General features: G+C 44.7%; 1 protein-coding gene across 1 annotated transcript; it reads left to right on the top strand.

The window, feature by feature from the left end:
• Positions 1–301: 301 nt before the first annotated feature.
• Positions 302–9,771, top strand: lrwd1 (leucine-rich repeats and WD repeat domain containing 1). Its single transcript, XM_084474483.1, has 16 exons — positions 302–328; positions 692–778; positions 1,029–1,263; positions 1,395–1,514; positions 1,637–1,783; positions 2,763–2,858; positions 3,127–3,507; positions 3,628–3,772; positions 4,360–4,466; positions 4,939–5,149; positions 5,360–5,432; positions 5,805–5,945; positions 6,675–6,778; positions 7,017–7,172; positions 8,850–8,962; positions 9,414–9,771. Exons 2-16 carry the CDS (start codon positions 699–701, stop codon positions 9,564–9,566), a joined length of 2,262 nt encoding a protein of 753 aa, XP_084330609.1. The 5' UTR covers positions 302–328; positions 692–698; the 3' UTR covers positions 9,567–9,771.
• Positions 9,772–11,684: the final 1,913 nt, after the last annotated feature.

Genomic DNA, 11,684 nt, shown 5'->3' with positions numbered 1-11,684 from the left:
TTTCAATCAGTGTGTCGCCAACAGTGAGAATCACTTCGGTCGGACTTGGCCAACGGGAATATTTTAGGCCACTTGAATCCCAATTCACATGTGAAAAAAAGAGGCTAAACCCGCTGATAGGCTATGGTGTTGTACACTTTGTGCACAGAATTGCCGGAGGCGCCAGTAGGGGGCGCTAATGCACATAACTCTTGCCACACAGTAGGGGGCGCTAATGCACTTACCGCCCTTCGGTGGGATAGAAGAAGAACAAGTTTCTCTACCGGAAACTACGTCAGTTTCTGCACAAAATTTTCCCGGGAGCGAGGCTGCAGCGTCGGTGAAGTTGGTGAGAAGCGTGTGAATTATACTTAAATATATACATTTATACTTGTTTTGTACTAGTACGGTATCTAACAGTAATTTAAAAACAAGTTTGTAAAAACATTGCACAGTCCACTTAATTCTCGATTAATATACTACAAAATAAAAGCACAAAGTAAAGTGCGAGGCTGCTGTTGGTAAGTTGTGTAAACCTCGTTCTTTTCGGTTCCGTGATCGTACCTTTTGCGAGGTGTATCGAGCCATTTGTACGAAATTATTATATAGAGTATTCCGGTCATATTTAGTTTCAACATTGCATTATTTTTGTTTGCACAACTATAGTCCATATTAAACATTTGCTTTAAACAACCCTTTCTTTTTATTTTAGAAAGGCGATGGAGAAGATAACAGAAAATATTTTATTGGAGAGGGCGTCTCCCAAAACCAAAACACTGGAACAAATCCAAACCTTGAAGTAAGTGTACCTGTTATTATCCCATGTTGACTGGAGTGTAGGGCTAAGACCATGAGGGCCATTGCTAGTATTCATCAAAATGAGGTCTGCTGGACATCTTGGTTAGCATGGTAACATTTCCTACCAACTGCTTGAAAACTAGCAATGCACTCCAGTCATTGTGGCATATTGTTTGTTATTAAATGAAATGGGAATAGGAACAGTTTTCATGATTAAGAAGAGACCTCCTGTGTTGTTCTGCTTGCTTCAGTCTCTCTCGGCTCGGGCTGGAATGTAAAGACCTCCCCGTGAAGCTGCTGTCCCGCCTCCAGTCGCTGGAGTCCTGGAATCTGTGTGGGAACCGTCTTGAGGAGCTGCCCCAGGGCCTGGCCCTGCCCAGCCTGCGCTCCCTCGACCTCTCGGACAACGAGATGGAGGACGTCACCACCCTGGACTCCCTCACTGGTCTGGAAGAACTCAAGCTGGACGGCAACATTTATATCACTGTGAGGAACAGCATTAATAAAGAAAATACAGGGAAACGACTCTACAGCAGCAGTATTTTCTATCAGTTTTGATGTGTTATGCAATATATCATACATTCTACTAGCAAGTCAAACGTACGTTTGTCCCTCAGGTGAATGATGAGTACAAGCTGATGGTGCTCCTGCCCAAGCTGAAGATGTACAACAACAAGGACATCAGCAGCAGAGCCGACCACGTCCGACACACCAGCAGCAGCATCCTCCACAACAGGGTACGACGACAACAGCAACAATAACCCTGACGTATGCATTATGCAAAAGTAGTTTTCACTCATAGTGTAAATGACTAGACACCGACACCGTCCGGTTCTACCGCCCTGCTTATGTGTAACAGGTTGTTGCCGTCTGGGACACAAAGTTTGGCCTCCTGGACAGGATCTCCCAGGAGAAAGCGGAGGACATGGAGAGAGAGTTTGTGACCACGGCTCAATGTAGCATCCAATTCGGACCCAACTCGACCAGAGACTACACCCGATGGAGGGTGAGCTCAGACGTTTACTTTTTACCTTTTTGTTTTTCCCTGGTATGTCAGTTAATGAAAGACAAGGAATAACCTCAGACACTAGCTTTTTAGATACTGTGTTGCTCTGTATTGTTAGATCAAACCTGAGATAACCTGAGATAGGTTATCTCAGGTTTGATCTAACAATACCGAGTTAAAAAAAATGAACCAAGTTAAACATGCTCCTTATTTTTGGAAAGAAAAAACAATTCTGCTGTGTTCTATCTATGAAGCTATTATGATTGTTTTTTGTTGAATATTCAAACCATTTTTTTGTTGGTCAGCAGAAACCTTTTAAAGTTCTTATTTAAAGCCAATTACCAGATCAATATTTATTTATTTAAACTTTATTTCACCAGGAAAGTCCCATTGAGATTAAAAACCTATTTTTCAATGTAGTCCTGGCCAAGAGGCAGCAAAAGTTAGTTACAACATAAAAAAAACAAGTGAAAAAAAAAGTAAAGGAGGTTGTCTCAAGTGCTCTCAGCCTGGATTTAAAAGCATTCAAAGAAATTTCTGTTCAGTTCTGTTATTTTCCAGTCTTTTTGCAGCGTGTTCCATGTAGAAGGAGCATGTAAGGAGTACATGAAAGCCCTTTTTCCCACTCCTGTGCGGGCAAATGGAACAGACAGCAACAACTGATAATTTGAACGCAAACCATAAGAATCAACACTTCTCCGTGTGATTAGATTACAGATGTAGGAGGGCAGTAGTCCAAGCATGGCCATGTAAATAAAAGTGCACCAGTGTCCCAGCCTCCTGGTGGACAAAGAAGGCCATCCCACTCGAGAATACAGTTCACAATGATGGGTCAGGGCTCCACAGTTAGTAATAAACCTCAGAGATGCATGGTAAACAGCAAAATCATAATATTCAAAATATGAAAACAAGTGGATTTTAATGCACTGCTTTTGGGCTTCTTAATAATGACTCTAATATCAATTGTCTTCCCTTTGAGGTGGGGATACTGGCCAAGGAATACCTGTGCTCACTGCTTCAGCGGAGCGAGGAAGGTGACAAAAGCCAGGAACCCATAAACACAGAGGAGAACAATGTAATGCTCCAATTGCTGTGTCGTATTTTTTGTTGAAGATATTAAACTCTGTCAAACGAATGCTATTACGAGGCTGGTGCTGTTTTTGCAGTTTGGTTTGGGCTCTAATCTAGTCAATGTACAGTGGGTGTGATTGGCTAAATACGTGGAAACTATGGTGACTAACTAAGCGATTATCCACCCTTTCTGTGCGCGTGTGATGGATGGATATAGATACTGTTCACGGTCCATATAATGCTTACGATATCTATTATTTTCTTTGCTTCAGGTGATTAACTCCCCAGTCAAGAGGAAGCATGCTCTGTTGGACCAAGATCTCCAGCTGACCCCTCGCAAAAGAGCCCGAGGAGGCGCCTGCAGCTCCCCCGCCAAGGACCCCCCTGGCCCCCTCGTCCCTCCCCCACAGAGAGCGGGCCCTGCTGGAGCCGTCAGGGCTAGCCCCCGCAAGGCAGCAGCCCTCCAGCTGGCCGCTCACCCCACTGTCAGGGTGAAGACCCCCAGGAAGAGTCTGGCTGAGCAACCGCAGCCCAAAGAGGACAGTGGCCGTCCAAAACGCAGAGCCACCGGAGACCAGGGTCACGCCACAAGCACAGGAACCCCCGTCGACAGGGAGGGGTCCCCCAGGAAGAGGAGCTGCGTCAGACCTCAGGTGAGCACCCGCAGTATACTGGACAAGCTATTTGTTTAGATTTGATCCACCATTTGACATGACATCATGACCTCACAGAGGGCCTAATCGTTGCTCTCTGTTGTTTACACGTCACTGAAGCCGAGGGAAGAAGAGGAGAGGGTGCAGCTGAAACCGCTCCATGTGCTCCAGTGCCACAGTAAGCAGAACAGCCCTGAAGACCTCAGCACCGCGCTGTGGGCCTGCGCCTTCCAGCCTCTGCCCCATGGTGGAGGAGACGCCAGCTGTAAGTCCACCACAATGTTTCATTTATAGCTGTGATTACAAATTCTAATTCAAAATACCGGAATTGTCCTTTAAGGACACATGGCACTCCCAAGCTGATGTGTAGCAGTCCTTTTCCCTTGACGAGCAATCCAAAGGCCATTCATCTGGTATTGGTTCTATTTACATGCAAAAAGAGTAGCCTAGCACATTTTGGTTCATTCACAACCCAATTTAAACATGAATGAACGCTGAACATACTCAATGGGTGTGAATGGTCGTCCTCCCGGTCCTTCTGAGATCGATGGAGCAATCTAAACTAATTCAACCACTTCAGATTGTGGTGTTAGTGGTCATATGCAGGGGTCGAAATGCTAACGATGGTAAGCTATGACCTATGACCCTTCATTTCCTTTGTCAGAGCATGGTGATCGCTGATACTTTCAACAATGGGGAAAAAGGCTTTGATAAAATTGCATAAGCTAGCCATGAGTTGATCATAACGATCTGCCATGAGTTGTCCTTTACAACACGCACTGTATCTGCATGTGTCTGAGCCTGAACCTATGCCATGCAGGTAAGCGTACTGAGTGGATTTCTGTGTCTCAGGTTTCACGGCAGGGGGTCGCCTGGTCGCTACGTGTGGAGGAGACTCGCTCTGTGTGATCGACTGTGAGACTGGGCTGGTCATGAAGAAGTACAAAGTCCCTGGCGAGGTCAGAACCACGTCCTGCATCACACACCTATTGAGCTAGAGCTCTGGTCTTATAAGATCTCCATACTGTTGATGTCCTGATAGGGTTTGGTAAATGAACTGCATTTATATAGTGCTTTTTTTGTAACCAGTGGCCACCCAAAGCGCTTTACAATATTGCCTGACATTCACCCATTCATACACACATTCATGGCGGCGTCAGCCATGCTCGTCGGGAGCAGTTAGGGTTAGGCGCCTTGCTCAGGGACACCTTGACACTCAGGAGGAGCCGGGGATAGAACCAGCAACCTTGCGGTTACCAGCCAACCCGCTCTACCCCCTGAGCTAATGCCGACCAGGGTTTGCCTAACACTGTTGTTGGTAAGAGTAGAGAGAGGAAAGAAAAGAGCATGATTTATTTTTTAATTTAACTACATACCCAGAGGGGGGGGAAAGCCACAAACGTGTGTGTGTGTGTGTGTGTGTGTGTGTAGGAGTTCTTCACCCTGGGCTGGTCCACGGTGCAGATGTCCCGGGACAACGGCGCGCCGGTGCGGCTCTGCAGCGTCCTGGCTGCGGGGGGGAAGCTGGGCATGGTGAAGTTGATCCACCCCCAGGCCAACGTGGCCTACGGAGAGTTCCGAGCCAGCCGCAAGGCCCTGTCCACCCTCCGGTTCAGCCCCCGGCAGGGGAACCTCCTGTTCAGTGAGTGGTCCTCTCTGGTTCTAGTACTTACACCTATGATGGTCTTAGTAATCTACCACCGTATGGAGGGCTGTTGTATAGGGTCTGTGTGGCAGCCCCCGGTTTTTAAACATGGGGGACTTGGTTCTCCTTTAACTCCACGGCGCTCTGTAGGACCTTCACTGAGACTATTGGGGAGTTGTTTGGTAACCTCATTCCCTTGCCTTGCAGCTGGGGCATATGATAACAAAATCACGTTGTGGGACATCGGTGGAGTCGACAGCCAGTACAATTATAAGACCAGGTGAGTGCATTACTAAGTACTATTAAGACTAACCAAGCCTACAGGCTCATCCCAAGCAGCTGGAAGGACATTTGATCTCAGTACTGCGGTCGGTACAGTGGGGCTAAAGAACATATGACAAGATATTAAAGAATACGGGGCTACTCACGTACAACAGTTTTTCTGTAGTTTAACTGCATGTAAAAGTGACATGTATGAGAGGATGTGACAAAATATCCAACAACTGATTTGGGTCATGTAGGGTTGATGATATATTCAAAGATGAAAGCCATCTTAAGTGCTCTGTCTTGTCCTCACCGCTCCGCTCCGCAGGTGGTTTGGTGTTTTTTCATGCCCCCATGTCAACTGCAACATCTGTGTCTGTGTCTTCAGTCAGCTGATGGTGTTGGAGTGCAGTAGCACCCCTCTCCACCTGTGCCTGCCCCCGGGGTCACCCCATACCCAGCTGCTGGCCGCCACAGACAGCGGCCTGCACTGTTTCAACACCCAGCTCAGCCCAGGCTCCGTGAAGAGGTGAGACCATCAGTGGGACAGATCAGCGCTTTAGACTCCATCCAGACTACCATTGGGACCACTTGAGTTCAGCTAGTCCATATTTCTATACTTTACTTTATTTCGATATGTCTTCATGGTATGTCACTTTTTCCAACCTACACTACCGTTCAAAAGTTTGGGGTCACCCAGAAAATGTCATGTTTTCCAGTATTCAGCTGTGCTAACATAATTGCACAAGGGTTTTCCAATCATCAATTAGACTTTTAACATGATGAGCTAAACAATGTACCAGTATAACAAAGGAGTGATGGTGGCTGGAAACTGGCCTCTGTACACCTATGTAGATATTCCATTAAAGGCATTTATAGCTTGAATAGTCATACCACATGAACAATGTCTAAACAGTTATTCTGATTAATTTAATGTTATCTTTATTGGAAAAAAACTGCTTTTCTTTCGAAAATAAAGTGACCCCAAACTTTTGAACGGTAGTGTATGTTTGAGTGATTAAATACTACAGCACTCTGAAATGCACTTCTATAGGTTTCCTTACTTCTGCCTTTCCGTCATTATCTCCTGGTAGAGCAGAATGTCTTTTTTGTTTTTGTTTTAGTGTGTAACACAAATATTGTTATATGTCTTATAATAGTCATTTATTTATAGTTATTCCCCACAGCATTAGAAAAGGCCAGGCCGACTTAAGCTAAGTGGCTTAATAGCCATAAAAGACGATTGTGTTTTTCTTAGGGCCGCAGAGATAGAGATTACATTCCCCATATACGAGCAGGAGGACAAAGACCACAGCTACCGCACTATCGACGGCTTAGGGTTCCTGACGGACGACATTGTGGGTGAGTCGGGCACTCCGTGAAGGGAAGCTATTGGTTGTCCTTTATTGTATTTGTTGTTGTTGTGAAACTAAACCAATGCTTAATTTACCGATCAGCTTGCTTCAGTTAACCTCGTCTCATGCTGTATTTTGAAGGCTGTTTTCGACTGTAAATGTTTACTATCTCTACACAGTGAGTCTTTTTGTAAATGATTTGAAGGGGGAAACACTAAACTTTTGTGTGTGGTCTCTCCCGCTAGCCTCCAAGTGCCACCTGCATCCCTCCATCTACCTGTGGAGCCTGGGCCAGACGCGGCGCCAGGCCAAGAGGCGCGGCAGCGTGGAGGCTGTGCTGCTGGCAGAGCTGCAGTGGGCCACCACCAGTGTGCCCTACCTGGCCCTCAGCACCTGTCCTGGTGAGAGAGAGACACACACGCAGGGTTTAGATTGTCTTTTAGGGTTTAGATTGTCTTTGTCTAACCCCAACCCTAAAAGACAACAGCCTAGTGGTTGTTGTCTTTGTTATGGGTATCTTCTCTAACCACCTCATCATTCTATTGTGTAACCTTTTATGATCTGCAAAGTAAAAGCATAGTCTTGATTTCCGTCCAGGCCGATAACAAGTGAAATCTTGGATGAAACCATCTGACGTGGAGATCAGTCTGAACAACAAAGTTCAACAATATCCAGTTTGAACGATAGAAGTGATTGAAACGATCACCAGGAGTGAAGTAAACATAAACAGACCTGGAGACGGCGGGTTTTCACCTCACTGGCACCCCCTAAGTGAACTGGATTCAGCATTATCCACCCATCACTTGAAGTTCACTAGAACATGTGGGATAACTTTGGTGTCCTTCTATAGAAATACTGTCTGTGGCTCATTGAGTCGCCCGCAGACAGCAATTCCATAATCATTTTGTTTAATTATTATGACTTTGAAATTTGGGGGGCTACGGAGGGCCCAAGCTTGTTATGAGGGCATAGCCTCATAAATCTAACTAACTTTTGGCCTCAGACCATTGCGTGGATAACCCGATGGGAGATGCCACAGACACGTAAAAGAACAACAGATTTTACAAAAATGACCAAATTTTGGTTCGGTTGGAAGCCTGACTCAAGCCTGACTCAAGAGTCATGAGAGTGGATGCTACTGGATCCATTAAAAATATGTGCTAGTGGACTCTCACCGCTTTGAAAACAACCCCTTCGTTCCTCCAAGAGTGATGTGATGGCGCACTAAGCCTGCTTTACAGAGCTAACTAGAGCTGGGTTTTATCTGTATTTGGCACTGTGGTAGATAAACCGCATTTAACACAAAAACTTTAAATAAGAGAGTTTGAGGAGACCGGAGCAAGAATGACAAAAGACTTTATTTTTACTCGCGAACAAGTAAGAGCAAAGCCGAGTTGGTTTGACAAAGAACTGGAGAGCTAGTCACGGGCCCCTCCTTATATCTCCCTTTCTGTCCATCAAGGATGTTGTTATTTACGATATCTCCTGCACACACCATGTTTAACTAGTTTCACAATCTGTTGTTTTTCTAGTTTCCCTCCTGGCCCGCATCCTCCCAGGAATTTTTGTGAATGATTCAGCAACAGTTTTACGACACTAGAATGGGGTGTCCGGCTTGTCCTTGCCCCTAGACTAGCCTCAGGTCACCCTGATCCTTGACCTCTATGTCAGTGGGTAAACACAGATAAGTTATTCAACAGACCTTATGGCACCACTCCAGGCCACAGTTAGAGAGGAGTGGTGACTTGTCTTCTTAAGCTTTTCTTCACCATTGTTATATTTATATAGCATATAGGCCAGATGAAAAGTATATGTTAGCATAATAATGTAAGGTAGATTTTCTTCCATAGCACCTACTTACTGACACCAGTAAAAGGCATGCTGGGCTGGACCTCTGTGAATGTAGGTTTGATAGAATAAACAGGAAACGTGTATCAATGACTCTTACTATCTTTCCCTGTGCACTATTGTGTCTTCAACTACATGACTGAATCAATTGAATTAAACATCCACTTTTGAATATGAAGGAATCAGCTTGTCAAGCGTTAACGTTCCCACCGTGTGCGTGTCCTTCTCAGAGGAAGGCTACCTGGTGTGTGGGGACGACGGGGGCCGGCTGTGGACCTACAGTTTGAACAACCTCCTCCTGGCAGAAAGCCCTCAGCGCAGAGACCTGGTTCCCCCCACTGAGGTGACACATCAGACCTGCCATGGCTCAAGAGAGTTGTACTATCAGCGTGAATAGATACAGTATCCTAGGCTAATGAACACTGTCACGTCTCACATGAGAATCGCTGTGGCAGTTTCAAACTCAACATCTCCCCATAATGACAAATAGTTTCACAATTCATTGCTCAAACAATGAGGAAAAAAGCCTAACTACCAACACATGAAATAACATTCCAATGCTCCTATACTTCAAAATAGAGGCGGGCATTGCCTTGCAACATCGCTATGTCACAGCACACAAGTACAAGCCCTATTGGAAAACTCCCTGTCTAGGTTCATTAAACAAAGATTCCTGCTGGTTGATAGGGCTACTGGGTCATCTGCTATTGAAGTACACCCCATTACTCAAGGATCTTTGAGGGGCGTTTGATGGTTTTGTTCTGCTAACCAGGGTCTTTTGGGGTTCTTCTCAGGTGCTGGAGTGGCCGGCCCCGTTGATGAGGGCCTCCAGCCCAGTGGAGGCCCCCTGCATCAACAGTGTGGCCATGGGCCAGGGGCTCTCCTACCTGGTGGCGCTCAGTGATAAGAACATGGTAGTCGTGTGGAGAAGGGAGGACTCGTCCTGAATAAGAAAAGGAAAACTTTTTTTTTTTTTTTAAAGGTTACTGATCGTGTCTCAACATTGCAAAAGGTGGGAAGTGTGATTCTAGAATTTGTGTGGTTTATGAATCATTTTTGCAAAATTGACTTTCAATTTGGGGCTTTGCAGAGCAACAAATGTACGTGGCATTTGAAAGTGGCTTTGTTATGAGAAAAGTGCAATTGTCTTGTATTTTATATGTGCATGCCAATACTGTTTTTAAAGGTTGTCCAATGTGTTTTTGTTGTTGGGTGTTCTTTACTCTGATCATGCTGATGTAGATGCAGCTTAACGTTGATCGATGGTCGACTTCCATTCGTCAAAAAGGGTTAAATGGTCTTGATGAAAACCTAGTTTAATGTTGCTGTGCAGCATTTGATCAAGTCAAATATGAGGTAGACATCTGAAACTTGTTTATGGCAGAGTTGTTGGACCTTGCATAACCGCTTTTATCCTGTGACCAGAGTTTAATGCTGACTAAGAAACCTATCCCAAGGTTTTGGGGAAGTTGCATTCAGGACAAGTTGGGGTTTCTCTGAAATCAACCAGAGTTTGCAGGAAATTTTATAAAAAAATTTTTTTAAATATATTTGATAGTATTCCCAAAGTGCTTTACTATTTGGGGCAATACAAATATCAGACATTTAATAATTACAATTAATTGTACAAAAAACGTGCTTTATGTCAGTAAAAAGTGCTAGTTGAGTGCCATTCACTGAAACGTCCTGTATTAGACAGTGTCTGTATAGTCTGTATGGCGCCATGATACCAAGCTCAGGTTGGCTTCCTATTCGCAGCTAGTGATGTGTTCCGGGAAACGTACATTTTTTTCGAACATTTTGAACAGACAGTGGTGGCCACTAGTAGGCCTACTGTGTAATGTTTATTGACCAGTCCAAACTCGCTGTAGGTTTCACAGGTGCTGATGGTAAGAAAGAAAATCTGATAATGACTGCATAATCAATCAGTCAATGTCCTGTGTAGTGGATGTTAAATTTGAATATCGTGCAAAAGTTCATTTCTTTCAGTAATTCAACTTATCTTAAAGTAAAAAGTAAAATAATAAACAATAAAGTGAGATATTTCAAGCCTTTATTTATTATAATTTTGATTATGGCTTACAGCTTATGAAAACCTCAATCTCGTGAAAATTAGAATATTGTGAAAAGGTTCAATATTGCAGACTCAAAGTGTCACACTTTAATCAGCTAATTAATCCAAATCACCTGCAAAGGGTTCCTGAGCCTTTAAATGGTTTCTTAGTCTGGTTCAGTAGAAAATCAATCAGTTCACAATCATGGGGAAGACTGGCGGACCTGACCGAGGGAATGGCAAAAGAAGTTGGATGTTCTCAAAGTGCTGCATCAAGGCACATTAATAGAGAGTGGAAGGGAAAAGAAAACGGGCACAAGCAGTAGGGCCGAGCACAGCCTGGGGAGGACTGTCAGGAAAAGGCCATTCAAACGTGTGTGGGCGCTTCACAAGGAGTGGATTGAGGCTGGAGATGCTGCATCAAGAGCCACCACACACTGGAGGATCCTGGACATGGGCTTCAAATCTCAAATGCAAATTCTGCATCTCATTTGTAAACCAAGGTCCCAGAGTCTGGAGGAAGAATGGAGAGGCACACAATCCAAGATGCTTGAAGTCCAGTGTGAAGTTTCCACAGTCTGTGTTGATTTGGGGAGCCGTGTCATCTGCTGGTGTTGGTCCACTGTGCTTTATTAAGTCCAGAGTTAACGCAGCCGTCTAGCAGGACATTAAAGAGCACTTCATGCTTCCTTCAGCAGACAAGCTTTATGGAGATGCAGTACTTGGCACCTGCCCACACTGGCAAAAGTACCAAAACCTGGTCCAATGAGACTAGATAAGATATTAGTTTCACCTTTAAGTTAATTACTGAAATAAATGAACTTTTGCACGATATTCACGTTTTTAAGTTTCACCTGTATAACGTGCATTCAGGTGGTGCAACTAGGTGATCTAACCCGTGGAAGGCTCTTAGTCTGAAATAGGCTGTAGGCCTACAGACGTTTAGATTTGTTCTGAGTGGGAAAACCCATTGCCAGACTGATTTTGGGGACAGTGAGGTGATCAATGTGTG

The sequence above is a fragment of the Micromesistius poutassou genome (genome assembly GCF_964030765.1).
Source record: "Micromesistius poutassou genome assembly, chromosome: 10".
Taxonomy (NCBI): Eukaryota; Metazoa; Chordata; class Actinopteri; order Gadiformes; family Gadidae; genus Micromesistius; species Micromesistius poutassou.
This window is presented reverse-complemented; position numbering and strand designations above follow the sequence as displayed.

Excerpts from the sequence above, each read along its gene's own strand:
- lrwd1 (XM_084474483.1), top strand. The coding sequence starts at position 699 with ATGGAGAAGATAACAGAAAATATTTTATTGGAGAGGGCGTCTCCCAAA. Across the intron at positions 3,508-3,627 it reads GGAGCTGCGTCAGACCTCAG|CCGAGGGAAGAAGAGGAGAG; the intron begins GTGAGCACCCGC and ends ACGTCACTGAAG. Across the intron at positions 3,773-4,359 it reads TGGTGGAGGAGACGCCAGCT|GTTTCACGGCAGGGGGTCGC; the intron begins GTAAGTCCACCA and ends TCTGTGTCTCAG.